Source organism: Aphelocoma coerulescens, chromosome 3 (genome assembly GCF_041296385.1).
Source record: "Aphelocoma coerulescens isolate FSJ_1873_10779 chromosome 3, UR_Acoe_1.0, whole genome shotgun sequence".
NCBI classification, from domain to species: domain Eukaryota; kingdom Metazoa; phylum Chordata; class Aves; order Passeriformes; family Corvidae; genus Aphelocoma; species Aphelocoma coerulescens.
Window position 1 is genome coordinate 66,432,942 of NC_091016.1, and position 17,164 is coordinate 66,450,105.

At 39.8% G+C, this 17,164-nt stretch overlaps 1 protein-coding gene across 2 annotated transcripts in view; it reads right to left on the reverse strand.

The window, feature by feature from the left end:
• The window catches only part of MTHFD1L (methylenetetrahydrofolate dehydrogenase (NADP+ dependent) 1 like), a 149,160-nt gene that overhangs the window by 46,515 nt on the left and 85,481 nt on the right, over positions 1-17,164 (reverse strand). For both annotated transcript variants that reach the window (XM_069010665.1, XM_069010666.1), the window contains 4 exons: positions 16,490-16,590; positions 15,894-16,071; positions 3,981-4,088; positions 1,614-1,766 (listed from right to left, as the gene is read on the reverse strand). In XM_069010665.1, coding sequence (XP_068866766.1) covers positions 1,614-1,766; positions 3,981-4,088; positions 15,894-16,071; positions 16,490-16,590 — 540 coding nt within the window. The remainder of the gene's footprint in view (positions 1-1,613; positions 1,767-3,980; positions 4,089-15,893; positions 16,072-16,489; positions 16,591-17,164) is intronic.

Sequence of the window (17,164 nt, forward strand, 5' to 3'; positions counted from 1 at the left end):
CAGGCTAACTAACTTAGATGTATTTTCTACACTCTCCTCCTATAAGAAATCCCATATATAAAAAGTCCTTCATAAGAACTGCATTTTTTGGTTCTAAATGGAAACAGAAAATGAGAGGTAATCCTTGAAATTGTTTGGTTTATACTGCTCCTATGGACAGTTTCTACGGATTTATGACACCGAACTGCAGCTAGTTTGTAGCAAAGCATGCAGGGTGTGACTCATTCACAAAGCTCAACCCAAGAATATTTCATTCTGACATCCAACAGAATAGCTCCCTCATGGATTTGAATTAGTTGCTGCCCATTACTCACATGCACTCCTTCTCATAACTTCATGACACAGAACTTGCAGTGCAAACTTGAATCCAGGCCATGAAGGAGATACTAGAAGTTCTGACAAATTTTATCCTGTCACCAGTAATTGGAATTTGGTCTTACACAATTTAAATACACAGCTGCACTCTGCTTCTGGTGGATGTGCATAATGTGGTCATGCAGAAAGAAAGCATATCCCCAAGTCCAGTGACTTAAAATGACACACTTTCCTGAACTCCAGGAACCCTCCTGGTCAGAAAGTACTTCCTTCCTTGTTTCAAACACTTGATTGTTTCAGAGGGAATTCAAAACAATAGATTAGAAATTTTCAACCTTTCCTAAGTGTACTGCTACACAAGGAAATCAGGCTGTGCTCTGGGAAGATGAGATAACATTGGGAGAGTACTCTTTCCGGAAATGCAATGGCTTTTGCATCCCTTCTCTCGCACCATCCCATGAATCAGCTACATGTAAGTAATAACTCTAGCTACGAGATGTCAGATGCAGTTCAGCTGCTGTTTGGATTAAGATGTGCGTGGTTGGCAGAAGGCATGAGGCAACTCACTTCTCAGCTATTTTGATAAGGCCTGTAAGGGAAGAAAGTATCGGGAGCTTCCGAATCCGAGTCTGTACTTGTAAGGACGGGTAGGAAGAAAGGATGACGATTGCCTCTATTTAGCACCTCATAGTTAAAATCTCTAAAAAAGGAAAAGGAATGTGATATTATTTCTTCAGTTAGAAATCTACCCCTTTCCACTATAACTTAGTTTTACAGGACCAGCAGTGATGTTCACAAAGACTGGGAGCAGATCAGGCTCATCAGCTGAAGAGCACTTATTTTAAGCTTACTCTATTCCCCAGCACAATTCCTTTAATCTAAATACATTAAAATTGTTTGTAATGATGGAGGAAAGATTTAAAATTTAGAATACAAATATCTAACTAGCTATTTATGGTCAGCAATTTGAATAAGAAAAGGCAGTGGACAAGTAAATTCATTTTTCTGCAGCATTAGGGTGCCTAAATACCCTAGACTAACCTAAAAACAACAGCAACAGAAACAACAGCAAGAGCCATTCTCTCAGACCCAAGAGTCAAAGCTCTTACATGACATTGCATTTTCTTGATTATCTTTTCCTATCAGCATAGAGCTATGAAAAGTTTGAGGATAAGATTATTATACAAAAACAAGAACTCACATGGTTCTACACATTATTTTTAGACACAAACAGGAAATGCACTTCCCTGTCAAGCTGGGTCAAAGGGGAGTTATCGAGTAGAATACTTTGCACTCACCGTTCCTACCAGAGGGTAGATGAATCCAGCTCCAATGCTGGCTCGCACATCGCTAATTGGCAAAATGAAACCAGTGGGAACACCCTTCCTCTCAGGCTGATGGGAGAGGGATAGGTGAGTTTTTGCCATACAAATGGGAAGGTTTCCAAATCCCTGTCAAAAAAAGGAAAAAAAAAGAAAAATATTTTTAAATTCACAGTAAAGACACATTATGTTTTTGTTTTGTTATCAGTGTCTTCTGGAAACCCTAAAGTCCACAAGCTGTTTTATAACAGCTAATAATTCAGAAGTGGGCTGAATATGGTCTTATACATGTTTTTCTCTCTCACCTCAGGCCTCTGTTGCCAGAGACTTGGCTGTAGTGATACCTAGCTTCTAGAGTGGGTTCTCAACCTACAGTTAGGTGCAAAAGTTGCCTATGCAACAGCTAAAGTGTGCTGTTTTCAGAAAGGGTCCACAACAGGTACCTCACTTAACATAAAACCTGTACCAACTTAATAAAACTCTAGCACAGCAGCTCCCTCTGGGCTCTTACGACCTAGTTTGACACCAATTTGAGACCAGGATTCAGAGTCCCAAATTTTCTAAGGGTAGTAATGGCTTCTTGGGGTAAATACAGATGGTAATCATATTTCTTTCCTTTGTTTTTAAACAAAACAAAAACTGCATGAGGTGATGGCACCCACTTCACTAATGCCAGTGTACTAGTTACTGAAAATGTGGGAGAAAATCAGGAAAAGTGCCCCAGCAGCTCTCCCCCCTTAATTGTCTCCAAGTTATTGATTAATCTTGAGTCAGGCACCTTCTACTCTTCTGTTCAATTCCTTGACAAACAGGGCCAGTTCACAAGGCCAGGAGGAGAGGCCGTGCTTCAGGGAATTGTCTCTGCCACCCACTACTGACAACCCTTTAATGACATTGTGAAAATATTTCCTAACACTACTAACATTTAGACTAAAAAATGGATTAAAGAATCACAGCAGGAAAAAATAAAGGCATGGATTATTTTTCTTCAAGCACACTAAGTAATCTTTTCCATTTAGAAAAATCAAATTAATTCTTAGGATGTTTGCATTATAGGGAAGATGGCTACACTTCTGCCTGTCTGACCAAGTTGCTGAAGTTTACTCAGGAATTTTCCTTAATATATTGTCCATAGTTTCTACTTTCTGACAGAAAGTCTCCAGCCACATTTATATCCAGAAGCCATTCCACATTCACCTCTCCACATGGTTTCAAAACTTTTCAAACTGTAACATGCTCCCACATACTTTAGGATAGGTGATCTATTTCATGTTCTAGTACTCATAACTCCTTGAAAATAATAGGAACAGAAAGAAATCAAAATATTTTACAAATATTGGGACCTTTGTTATCGATGTGCATAGCTGTGCGCAGGTCCTGCTGTGTTTGCAAACCCTTCTTTGCAGGCACAAATGAATACTCCTATGCTAAAATCGGTTGTATTTGCTAGCTGCAACTGTAGGAACACAGAGTGCCAAGAACTAGAAAATACAGTGGTGTGAATTAGGTGATAGATTACTATGTAAGATTGTCACAGGGTGAAAAATTTAGAGGTTTTGGGCTTCTCTTTGTAGTAAATAGATAAGAGTAAAAAATATCAAAATGGAGGATTGTTGTTGTTCTCTAAACCTTCTTCTTCTTCTTCTACTACTCCATGTTCTGCAGTAAAAGTAGTTTGGAATGATTGGATAGAGAATTCCACAGTTCCTGCCCACGTTACTGAATAATTGGTAGGAAAGTGAAAATCATGTACGTTTTTAGTAACTATTGGTTAAAATATCTTTAAAAGGCTGTGTAAATCTTCATAATTAGTCTCACTCCTACTTTTCTGTCTTCTGTGCTGTACCTGGGTCACACTAGTGGCTCTGTTCCTCTGATAAGACTTAATAAACAACTATCTGGAAGCATTGAAACTCAAGGAAAAATCTCAGCTTATCTTTCAAACTCCTTGCAAGGACTTTCAGCAAATTCTCTCCCATCAGGAGAGACTTGATTTACGGCACAGTAAAGTGTCATGCAACTTTTGCAGATATGCCGTTACCATGTTTAAGAGAGTAACCCAAAATTACCACACTGCATAGAAAGTACAGTTTCATGGACAATCTCAGAAGTATTCTGAATGCTGTTCATATCTCACAGGAGATCGCTTTCAGTGTTAAAACCATTCTGTTCTATGGAATCTAAACCAATCCATACTGACCTCCACAGTTCAGTACCACTGAAGCTCACGCCTTTCAGCAAAGCCTGACTTAACATTCCAGTCTGAGAACATTTTACACCCTGAGGTTTCCCAAGACTCGCATCCAGCAAGTGCCTGTCCGCATAATTCCCTGGTGTTCTTACCTGCTGGGTGTAACGATCAACTTGTGACTGCGCAATGGGAGACAACTCTATATCCTGAGCTCCATACACCTTCTGAGCAATGATCCTTATTTTTTCAACAATAGGAAGCTGCAGAGACAAGGAAATAATACAAGGATGAACATTAGCCAAGAGAAACTAGGATCTTGTTTACTGAGTGAGATCGCTGAATCTCTCATTTAGATTCATCCTTGTCAAACGGGCTTGCTAAAGCATGAGACAAAGTAAAGAGCACTGGTGATGGATATGATACGCAGCTACAGGTACAGGAATTAACAGCTGTGATTTCAGCTACTCCATCATTTGGAAGCTGCACAATTTGTGCATTACAGAGTTGACAACATGAGCTTATGCTCACCTGAAGTGGGGGAAGAAAATTACTGCCATCTAGTTATAAGAATCAAATCTAACTCACACTGCAGATAGGAGGAAGCAAGCTCCACTGGGTTAACACGGATCATTAGACAAAAAAGTTTCATTCCAGAATAAAGATAACCGACACAATGAGTGGAGAAGGCAAGGTAGGAGGCAGCCAGGAAATGTTCCTCTGAGAAGCAAGGAATTTTAGGAGAAAATTCCTGACCCATCACTGCTCCTTTGATTGTGATTTTCTTATATTTATTATTATTTTCACCTCCTATCCTTTCTAACATGCATATTTTAATTGTAGCTTTGATATTGTAAAGCACTTTGGACACTTAAAAAAAAAAGTGAAAGCATTCACATCATGTTACTCAGCTCGAACTGGACAAGTTCTGCTTTCATGACTTCTATTTGAAGGCAGATGCAGACTCTCACATTCAGTCTGTCAAAAAACCCTTAACAGATTTTCAAGAAAGTTTTTTGTGGTCAGATCAGGCACTTACTTTTTGTGCCATCATTTTTGTGCATTTAAACAACTCTTTCCTATTTCCTTGTTCTCTCTCCTTTTGTTTTTAATGACCGAGGAGACAGAAATTGTGACTCCTCCAGCCTACTTCAAACAAGCCATTCTCTGACTTCTTTCAATAGGAACAGGATGATGGAGGAGGGATCTTACCACCAGTTCAGCTAATTCAGTGCTGATTACAGATGGCCAGAGATATTAAAGGGATATTTCATCAATAACTTGTAGCATATTTAATTAACAACACACATGGAAGAAGTGCTAAACAAAATCCAGAGATACCACTTAGGGAAGAAGACTTGGTAATCTCAAGCAATACAAAAAGCACCAGAACACAAAATAGAAGTGTTTTTTTTTTTTATTCTGACAAAGGCAAAAAATTAATTAATTTGTGAATAACGAATTCTATCTGGTGCATTTATAGAAGTTCCACAGTTAACCACATTTTTGCAATGCCTGTCTGGAAGTAGTTCTTTTTCTGCAAAGATACATCAGCTGAAGGGTTTGTGTCAGATCAACCTTTTTTGTATTTATGACTGAATTTTAGAAAAATTAAAGCTTACATTAATAAAGAACTCCAGTAACAGAGGCATCACCAAAAAAAAGAATCTCACCAGACTTCCAAGTACCTTAAATGTAAGGCAGTTAAAAGCTACTAAGGCTCAGATAAAATCCTCCCTCAGATCTGAAATTTCAAAGACAGGTTTAAAGAAGCTTCACAAGACACTTTCTGAACATGCTCACTATACAATTACTGCACCTTAATTGGGTGGAATAACGTCACATTCCTAACATCAGGCTTTTTACAGGAATCCTAGCAGTGCAAGAAAATCTAATCAGGATTGGAGATAGCACGTTGCAAATATCCTGGGTATAATTCCTGGCAGCAGTAAGCTGAATGGAATACTTAGTGCCATGGACAGCCATCACGAGATGAAACTTGTCTCAGGGTGATTATTAAACACGTTCATATCCATGGCAGTTTTCAACACAGTGGGAGAAATGCAAAACATGTCTGTTAATTTGCCTTTTGGGTGCTGTTTGCTTGCAGTCAAGGACTAACAGCAATGGCAAATGGAAAGGCAAAAGGCATTCCATTCCCTGTTGTCAGCAGGCCAACATCGAAACTAACAGCTTTCTGCTTAAACCTCAGTAAATTCATTGAGATGGAGATGGACATTTAGATTCAACTTGCATTTGTGTCAAAACATTTCAAACTGATTTGACAGCAGTATAATTACTGCGCCTTCAGCCCCCTTCCAATGACCATAGCCGTATTTTCCAAAAGAAGCCCAGCAGGGCTCTGGCTAACATCACAGGAGAATGCTTTAATGACAGTGGTGGCACTCTGCTTCTCCTGAGATATGTGCAGTGTCTTGCAGGACTGAGTCTGAGCTGGACAGTCAAACCATATCCCTATTGATTTATGGTTTGGGGTTTTTTCCCGGTTTGTTTTTCCTTTTACCAGAATTTCAGATACTTCTTGGGTCGGTACCCACACCTCAGATTTTGCAAATGTAACCTCAGAAGAATCACCATTGGGGAAGGAATTGTGTGAGTGTGAATGGCAAAAAAAAGTGGTTTCCTGACACTGTCATGTTTTGCCAGGCCTGTGCACACAAACAGGTGAGGCAATGTGTGCGTGGTGTCAGAGGAGAGTTTGAGCCTATTTAATCTCAGCAGAGGCAAGACAAGTCCTGGCTGAGCCAAATTCAGACAGAAACCAGCAGGAAGGCACAGATGTGCTATAGACATTAACACACTCTCAGATATGCTTCCTTCCTGAAGTTTCAGGAGTAGGGAAAGGAGTACACTACACCATGCTAAGGATCCACCTGTTTCCTAGTATTTAGCGGGACTTTTAAGGCATTATCTATTTAGAATCACAGTGTAACAGGGCATTTCAAGCTAAAAAGTTTCCTGTGTTTCAGTTATCAAGTAATAGTGCTGAGAAACTTCACTTTAATTTAAAGATATGTCTTCCACGCTAAAAACACCTAGTGCTTTACACGAGAAATAAAAATTCATTTTGCTTGGAAGTGCCATAACAGTATTTAACAGAAAAGAAGTTCTACTAATTCAAGAGACATTTTACACAGCAGAAGCCTGGATGTTTACAAGACCCTTGTTTAGCTTAAGGTTTTCAACAAAACTGTTGATTATTCAGCACTTCACTATGAAAATAGTATCACTGATGGGCAAAGACATACACCGTATGTAGCAACAATGCTAATTCACATGGAGAAGTGGGCTGAAAAATAAGACTCATTGCACAAGTAACTAGATCATTAGGCGGTTTTAAGCTGGATTTTTGCTTCAGCTGATACCAGACTTATCCATAAAAAAAAAAATCATGTCAACTACCTATTTGTGCCTTATATACTTTAGTCAAATGTCTGCCAGCAGAAAACACATATCTCAGATACTTTTAAAAAAAGAGTAATTTCATATCTGTTGTGGTTTGGGAATAGTACTCTCCAGTTCAGTGTGCCCACCAAGATGCTCCAGGAATCCTTTCTCCCAGGAAGCAACTCCTTTTCCCCAGCAATGATGTGACACAGTATAGAATAACCTTCTGGCCATGCTTCCTTCCAACTATTGCAAAAATTAACCCCATCCTTGCCAGAAGCAGGAAAACATATCTTTTTTTTTTTTGTCTGAGTTTTTTACAATGGCCTAGGAAATTCCTGAACCAGTTGTTCATTCCTACTAGCAAACTCCAATGCAGCACCCTCAGCCACGCTGATGCAACTGCTGGCAGTCCATCAGCAAAACAGTCTTAAGGAAAGAAGGATGAAAAGTCTCATCTGAATGGTGTGTGTTGATGCACCCCTATCAACAGAAACTTGATTCCACAGCACCTCTGCCATCTGGACAGCTAGGGTGAGAAGGAAAGTTGTAAAATGTCCAGGGTGTCAAAACCATGAAAGATTTAGGATCAACAATAAAAGCTATTCCTCTTCTCAGTTCCCCTAGGTAAAGTTGTGACTGTTGCACAACTCAGTACATTTAGTCGACGATTAGGTGACAGATAGACAATAGACAGTATGGATTTAGATAAAACCTGACTTTTACAGATATGCAACTATGTATTAGTACTAATGCTGAAGGAATTATGGCAGCTTCAGAGAATTCGTTCCAAATTCAATGTTAGCTTCCTGAGAAAAGGGTAACATAAAATACTTACTGTAAATTTATATTGAATATGAGAAGATGCTACTGGGCCACACAGTACCATCTGTGTGGCCCAGTATATCTGCTGACAATTCAGTAGGTTTCTCTCAGAAACAACCAATCTTGCCAGTCCTGCCAGAGAGAATGTGCACTTCTGAAATCTCACACATTTAGAGCTACCAAAGGCATATGCTGCTTCTGAGGCAAGCACAAACACACGTGCTTGCTGAGGCTGCCAGGCACCCACACCATAAACAGGATTATCTCCTAGGCTGAAGCATAACAAGTGCTAAAGCACAAACTGCTTTCACAAAAACAGTATCTGTGTAGCTGTACATTTCATTACTTGATAGAGAATGAATAAACCATGAAATCAGCACTGATAAAGATGAGAGCCTGTCATCTCCAAGGCTGTATTGATTATCTAAGATGAAATCATATCAGTGTTATCATCCAGCCATACTGCCACTTCCAGTCCATCTCACTTGCAAGACATGATATTAGTGCAAAGTGGTGCTGTTTATTACACAAGTCTTCTTTCTTCCCTTACTATTGAAGCAATGGTTTCACCAAAACATAATTTAATAGTGCTTAATTTATGCTAAACTCTTCTCACATTTCCTTCACTCTTCATATCTTCCTTCACTTCTAACAGCCGTCTTCAGATTATCATTTTTTCATGTAGGGCTTGATAAGGATTTCCATGGACAGCAGACCAACTACAATAGATCCTCCTTTCATCCTCATTTCCTCTGCTGCTCACGCTCACCCATGTGCCAGTGCAACTGAGGCAGCACCGCTGTTTATGCAGCTGCACATACCAGAGAAAGTGATCCAGGCTAAAACATATCCCTATTGCAACCCATATCAGTTCACACATCCACCTTATCATAAAGGCAAAGCCCACGCGAAGCAGGAAGAATTGCTCAAACTGTTCAAATCTGAGCACTGAAATGTACCAGCAGAAAAAGCGAGTTGGGGCAGGGACACACACCTTGGCTGGGATTCCTGAAATCAGTCTTGCTGCCAAAAGTCAGTATTAAGTGAAACAAAGCATGCACATTACCAGGGATCTCATCTGAGACTATGCTCAAGATTTCCATCTTTTGCATCCTAATTTGGACACCTGACTTTTTAAGCTCTTTAGCTACTGGAGAAAGGAGTTATCTTTTTAACTCCCCACAGCCAGTCCCTGGGACTGCTGAAAACAACCCCTGTTCTCTTCCTCCTTCATTTCTTCCGCTTTTAAACATCCTCCTGACTTCCTCACCAACAGAACACATCTCTGCAAAGCCAGAGACAACAGCACTAAGTCCCTAGTCATACTACATTCCACTAGGTTGCAGCTAAGCCACACTTCTAAGAGAAGCCCTGGTATTATCTAGTTCAAATTGAGTACCATAAGTGAGTGTCCATCAGTGCAGCACTGTCTGACAGGATCTTTTCAGAGTTACACAACATAAATACTTAAAACTACTTTATTCTCCAACAAAACTAAGATTCTGTTGAAAAAACATACATTTAACCTGAGAATACACAGAAGCACTATTCACCTGTCACTTACACATTTAATACTTCAAGTACTTTAAACATTCACTTTAGTCTCAATGCCTATTTTTGATTATGACATCAGTTTAATTATAAGGTGACAACCTCTGGTCTTACTGTTATCCAGCTGTTTGTGTTTTAACAGAAATTCTTAATATAATTCAAAATTCTAGGCAGTGGCACTTTTTTTTTAACCTAACACATTCACTGAAAGCAATAAAGAAGAATCGCTGGTTGGCTAAGTGAAACAGTATGCAGACATCACTCATTCCTCTTCTTGGGAAGGCTGCCAAATGAAAACATGATGGGAGTATGGCTGAAGGTGCTGTGTGGGGTGACAGAGTGCAGAGCTAAAACAATAGCTGACTCTGCACATTCGAACTCCTACTTCTAGCTTTTCCCTTGGATAAAATAAAAATGCATTTATTAAAGTATCTGTATATTCTGGTTCCAGAAGTTCTGTGGCTGACAAAAGGATTTCCAAGTCTTTAGCACTCCTCTTCCTTTGCTGACACAGGACAAGAGTTTGTTTTTTAATTTGTGGAAAAGCATTTTCAGTGAAGTTAAACAGTTTGTGAATCAACACCTAAGCCTGTGGCCTTTAGAGATTTGGTTTGCATTTCCCCAACTTTGAAACCACAGCTGTGCCTAAGAAAATTGCTTCATGCAAAGAACAGGGAAATAATGAAAACAAACATAAAAGTACAGTGCTGTCAAGAGCCTACATCCACAAATAAAGAGATGGAGTGGCAGAAAGACAGTTTCCAACCCTAGAACACCCAATTCAGTGAAACAAGTGTCCAGACTCCACAGAAATCTCTTTGATGGGAGTGGGAGGAGTGGGTGGTACAGCCCTATGAAGCCCAAAGAATTCCTCTTTGATGTGGCTTCACTGCTAGATGTCTTACTAGCAGTAGAGGGGAGGGGGGAAATAGTTTAAAGCCTAGCATATGCTGCAGGGCAGCACAGCCTGCATTTCAAGGTGAGAAATGTTTGCCATCAATTATTAGGAAAAGTTTCAGTAAGGAGCATACATAATTTTATTTACTCCCAGCCCAGCAGTACTTAAGGACTTCCCATTAGGTCCACACATGACTGAACTCCATGCTGTACAGAGAAGAACACAGAAGCTATGCTTCCCAGACAAATGAGAGGTATGCTGGGCTGGTGTGACAGCAGACGCGTGATGGATGGCTTTCACAGCTTAGTGACTCCATGGTATTTGTAGAGGAAACAGAAAATAGCCCTGGCACCTCCTTCACCTCCCATTCAATCACTGGGATTGAAAAGATGAGAAGTTTACAAACTATAAGAAAAACTCTGCCTTGGGACATTCTCCTGAAGCTTGGCATCCTCAAACCCAGGCCCCATGAGCCCTTCTTAACTGTGCCTTCCTCTTCGAGCTGCTCCTCCTCTCCCAGTACATGCACCAAGGAGCCTTCTCCTCCACTGACGGGGCTCTTCCTCCTTGCTTACAGCTCATTCTCGTTTTTGGAGACCATGGCCAGAGGACAGAAGAGAAAATAATGCACAGAGAACTGCTGCTGGCAGAGTTTGCTCTGTTTCGATGCTACCCTTAGACCCCTCTGAGGGACCCATTGTCTGTGACAGCTGAAGCGAAGACTGGAAGAAATGAGATAAGTGACAGCCCACACCATACTGGCACAGCACAACAGAGGCAGGGGCAGACAAAACTCTGGACTCAGATGCTCCAGATTTGCCCAAATTATTATTATGCTCCCAGCAGGGGAAGAAAAATACCAGTGCTGAGGCTGCTAACTGCTTGAATGCCTCCATGAGAAGTGCTGCTACTCAACCTCGCTCCCAGTGGAAGGTCCCAAGCTGAGAAAGCTCTCCTTTGTTCTGCAGGCTGGCCAGCCAATGCACTGCACTCTGCCAAAATATTTGTGCAATCAACTTTCCCTGTATAACCTGGAAATATTTTCATTTGTCATGACATGCTAAAGGCATAGCACTGTCAAAAAATGGTGTCATCTGACAAATTTGGAAGATTGGAACAACCCCTTCCCTCCCATTTGTGACCTTTACAGTCTTTAGTTTTCCAGTGCAGCATAAATCAGGTGATTTGAGGCTTTTCAATAATATTTGTCAGGTTACCATGTCATTCTTTCAAGAGGACAATGCTAACTCACAGACCAGCCAGATAGGCTGATCCTGCCTCATGCCAAACGCCTGTCCTTCTTTCTTGTATCTCCCGAGAGCCCACTCCACTCCAGCTGCTTGAAGGAAGGGGCACTGTATCTCTTAAAAACCTAATGCCTGCCTTCTTTCAGACCTATGCTTCCTGCCCCAGGTTGAGGAGGGCTGCTCTAAGTCAAGGGAGAGTTCACCATAGCAGAAGAGAGGAGACCAGGATAGTGAAGGCAGGTTACTCAACAGGCATGCTTAGTGAGGAATATAGCTTCCCCCCTTCTCCTGATCAAGAACAGGCACTGAAGCCAGAGAAATTTGGGAATGGGATGCATTTCCATTCTCTCCTTTCCTCCCCCTAGTTATCTAAACTTACTTTTAATGGTTCAGTCAACTTTATTTTGAGTAATAGCTTTCTGCTGCAACTTAAAGACTCATACTTCAAGAAAACTGAACCCAGAAGGGAAGTCAACAGTGATAAGAGGATTGATATTTTGATATTTTCCATATGTAGCAGGAATATATATTAAAATAAACTGCCACAGATGATTTCACAAAGAGTTCAGGAGGCCTTTTAAACAAACCCATCCTTCAAACACTGAAGAGAAACACTCTGCAAGAAACCAACTCAACAGTAACTTAAGAGAAGTTATTGTGCAGAGGGGGGAAAAAATCCATACTGAACCACACAATACTGCAGTATTTACTTCAGTTACTGCCAATAATATTTTCAGCTACATTAAAAACTCTGAAGTCTATGATATGAAGACTCATCCTTGCTCCTGAACCACCCCCCTGCCCTGTGCAATTCCTAATACTGTAAGCATTTCATAGTGCACTCTATCTGTTTACATCCTTTTCTTACAATATTACAGTGGCAATGGAGCAGTATTTACTTGTCAAAGGTCATGCATTTGATCCATGAAATGACTGCCACACATATGCATTCCCAAAACCATATATGACCTATTCTGTTCTCATTTCAACTCCCCCAAAATATTTGTTCATCTTACACCAAATGTCAAACGCTATAATCAAGACTTAAAAAAATTCTAACTACAAGCATCAGCTACTAGGATAAATAAAGATTGCCTGCTTATAGAAATAAGTAAAGAGAACCCAAAAAGCTATCTAAAAGTGGGACTACAGAAGAGTGTGTCATGGAATGACACACAAGGACTTTTAAAGAGACCAAATGAGATGCTTCAAGGAATAAAATTAGCACAGTCTTCTAATTAGACTAGCTTGCTTTGATACTGAACAGGAGCAGAGCCTGAGTCCTGAACTGACACAACCCTGTTGGGTCCAATGTCTAAAATGGCTCATTTGGCACATGCTCAGGTAACACTGGACAAGATGGTATGAACACATAAACATACCTCAGGATTCAGAAAAAAAAAGCTGATTCTCAACTCTTAACCAGCATTTGACAGATCTAGAAAATACCTTCTTCTAGTGTTCTTCTCACACTACACACATTTGTAAATATCCTTCAAGGAAGCTTTTGTTTTCAAAGATGCATTTGGAAAAGATGCATTTATATAAAGCACTGCAGAGATTAATGCATTTGGAAAAAAAATGAAACAAAGAAAGCCCACTTGACCTGGACTATCATCTAATTATATGTCTGACTGCACATTAATAAAAAGTTTACTTCAAAGTTTGTTCTAACTAGAAAAAAGGATATAAACCAGTTTTACATGTAAGGATTTGAAGCTTATTTTTTTTAATAACCGGAGTGATGCTTTCTAACAAAAGATCAAAATATTGAATGAACCTGTTACAGCTACAGTGGTCTGTGCTGTTGGAAATTTTTCTAATTATAGCCAGTTCTGGAAGCAAATTCTGATGAAGTTTTCCAGACAGGAAAACAAGGTGAATAGACATCAAAGGATTAAATGGAGACATGGAGTAAAGGGAACAGTAGAGCAATTTCATGATGACAGATAGATATATGAATGAAGTGGTAGTGGTTTTATGCAGAGTATTTCCCCTCTTTGACCTTCCAAAAGGGAAAGAAAACAGAAAAAAAAACAGCCACAGCAAATCCTGTGAAACTTGAGGCAACCAGGACTCAATATTATTCAAGTAACTGGACAGATCTGACAATCAGATGAGGGATGGAACTATGTCCTTTCACTTACATCCCCTTTAGGCACAATGAGGGGAAAAATAATCAGTCTGAATCCCATTTTACTGCTTTTTATCTTCCTTAAATTTCTTTATTTTACCCCTTTGAACAGTAGAAACTGCACCTCAGAATTGCTACAACAACAAAAGAAATCAGGGCAGGCTTATTTGGGAGAGGTGGCTTTCCTTCACTTCTCTGTGAGCCTAGTAACCAATTGACCTACATACTGTAAAAGTGACAGCATTGCTGTTTTACTCTCCTACTTCCAACTGCTTCAGCCCCCATCCTTTGCACAGTAAGGATGAAACAGAAGCCTGAACTTCACACTTTACTGTTTTTGTTGGCCTGAAGGTACTTTTTTACAGTACTTAAAAATCTTTATATGTTTTTATAAAATCCCTTCAACCTATTTTTGAGGCTTATAATACTTGTGAGAAGTTACGGGATATCAAGTTGATGTAAGGATGTGATTCATTCCCTTTGTGCTTAAGATCATGCTGCTTATGCAACACAGCACGAAACGAGGTGTCTGGGAAAGACATTAAAGTGGAAATCAATCTGATTTTCTTTAGAGGCACAGTCCACCCCTACCAATCCTTTTTACTCACTTGTACCACCAGATTGTAAGCTACACAGTGTATAGTAACATCAGAGCTTAAATATGGGCCTTCTCAAAGGCTAATGTGCTCTCCCTGTAATACAAGTGTCCAGTGCATTTCTCAAAGAATTTTTTTCCCCATTTAATTACACAAGTCCCATAAGATGATAGCCTCAGTTTTCAGAGCATCTCAGTAGAGACAAACTTAGAAAGGCATATACATGGTCCATTTCCCAGCTGTAAAACTGTTGCATGGGCAAAATGCCTTGAATAGATGCTGCAGCACTAATATTCCCAACATATGTCCATCCATTCTGTCAGGGCAGTGGTTAACACTGACAGGGGTTGGCTGGATTACTGACACTTTGTAAAACAGCGGGGGAGGTGGAAAGTAAAAATAAAATGGGTGCAACAGATACAGGGTGCATATCAAGGAGAAGAGAGAATGAAATTTGACAGTAGGGCATACCTACCTCAGGCTGAACTTTTTGCTGGAAAGAGTCAAAACAGGAACTTCCAGCCATTTTAAAGAATGAAGCTGAGGTTCTGTTATTAAAAAATAGCATTTGAACATTTTCTAAAGAAACTTAAGTAGCACGGTCAACTGGGGCACAGGATCTGAAACTTGACAAGGGCTTCCTCGAGCCAGAGAAGTCTGTTTGGCTGTTCAGATTTAAACCCACCCACATCTGGATAGCCAGGAAGGCCCTGAGAAATCATTTATATAACCTTCTTGGCAATATGTCCCTCCAAATGTTCTGCCAGCACGGTGGTACCCTAGCACCTCCAATGCTCCCAGGGGTCCAAGCTCCTCTTGACAACTCACAATGCTGTGATGTTACCTTGCAGACAACTGCAGTAACAGTCTCCAACAGACATGGAAAAAGTCACTAACTCTGGCAGACACAGGACTGGAACTTGGACCACGCTTTCCTTTGTTGGGTTATCTAAGGGCTAAGCAAATTAGCCACAAAGCCCCAGCTTCAGGAAGCCACAACTATTGGTGCAACACCCGTGACTGTGAGACAGCAACTACAACTCATTTTAACCGACTGACAGGACAAATACCATGACTGTGAGATCTTTGGAGAAGTCTTCCAAAATAGCAGGTGAGTGTTCCATCTGCATACATACTTTTAAGTTAAACATGAAAGTATCAGAAGTATCATTCAATGCACTAAGTAATGATCATTACCAGCGAGTATCCTGCTCTCTGATTAGACAAGCCACAGATTGCTTGTTCTCATAAGCTTTTGTGATCTTAAACCAAGGCAAGTTCCTTTCCAAGTATTTTAGAAAACTTTGTTTCAATGTTCTCAATGCTCTTCTTGCTTTAAATCCAACTCTGATGCAGAATGCATTCATTAAAAAAAAAAAAAAAAAAAAACAAAAGAAAAGAAATCTTACCTCCAAGCTGTAGAGATATTTGAAACTGTTTTTCTGATTGGCTGCCTTTTCCACAGCTTGAGCTAATTTTACTGCTCCTCTACCACCAGCCGACCAGTGATTGCAGGGTACAGCATCAAATGCTCCAGACTCCTTTGCAATCTTACACACCAGATCAACCTCAGCTGGAGAGTCAGTTCTGCCAACCAAACAGTCCTGTCTCATTATTTTGTTTAATTAGTTCTCTTCTATAACCTTATAAACTTAGCCTTATTTTACCATCAGTAGTGGTAAAGCAGGTGTATATATAGAAATCGTACCATATACATAATGCATTTATATACAGCATATGTATTTACGGGTTTCAAGAAAATGTTGTAACTGTTGTAGCTAATGAACACGGAAGATTATCAGTTCTGTAATAGTATATACTTTTTTTGTCGGTTTTAAAGCTGTAAGAACAAGCTAAGGACTTAAATATCTTTATATTCATGATGAAAAAAGGAAATTCTTTAATAGCTTCTTTGTTCATGCCAAATTGAATAATTTAAAACCAAGAAAAGTGAGAAATTTGAACTGTGTATTTATTCACAAGAGTAATGAAAGAACAGACTTACTTGAAGACATTTAGAGCAACCACAACAGGAACTCCAAAGAGCTGAGTAATTTGAATCTGTTTCTGCAGATTACAGCAGCCATCAGCTACCAGCTGGAGGTTCTGTGCAATTAAATAAAAATTAATGGAAATGGTAAGATACATAAAGTCTTCTCCAGCCAAAGAATTTTCCATAAATTTAAGAGAACATAAACAGTGCTGATCATGACAGTTGCAGGCAAGTGAAATGCTTCCAGATGAAAGTATTCTGGCACTTATTAATTCTCATTCCAATTAATAAACATCAGACATATTTAAGTAACTAAGCAGTGTCCAAAACTTGTACTTGAAACCATTGCTCTCTTCTGAGACACAGGAAGATGGTGCAGCTGATGACTGGTTGCTTGTCGTGGTCGTGAAATGTTTCAGTCTGCTGTTTGCAAGGTTTATAAACAGACTGCAGTAGTGGGGTGGGGTTTAATATACAGATGTGTTAGATGCAGAGTTCATATGTACACATACATAACCCAGATAAAAGCACATTACTGGATTTCCTTATTTACTCTTTTACATCACACTTTGTAGGCCTTGTCTTAATTGTAACAAAACACATATGCTTAGCCTCATACAAGCAAAAAAGTTTGTCTGTAGTGAAGTGACAAAGAAAACAAACCAGCAGAATTCACTCTTCGTTTGA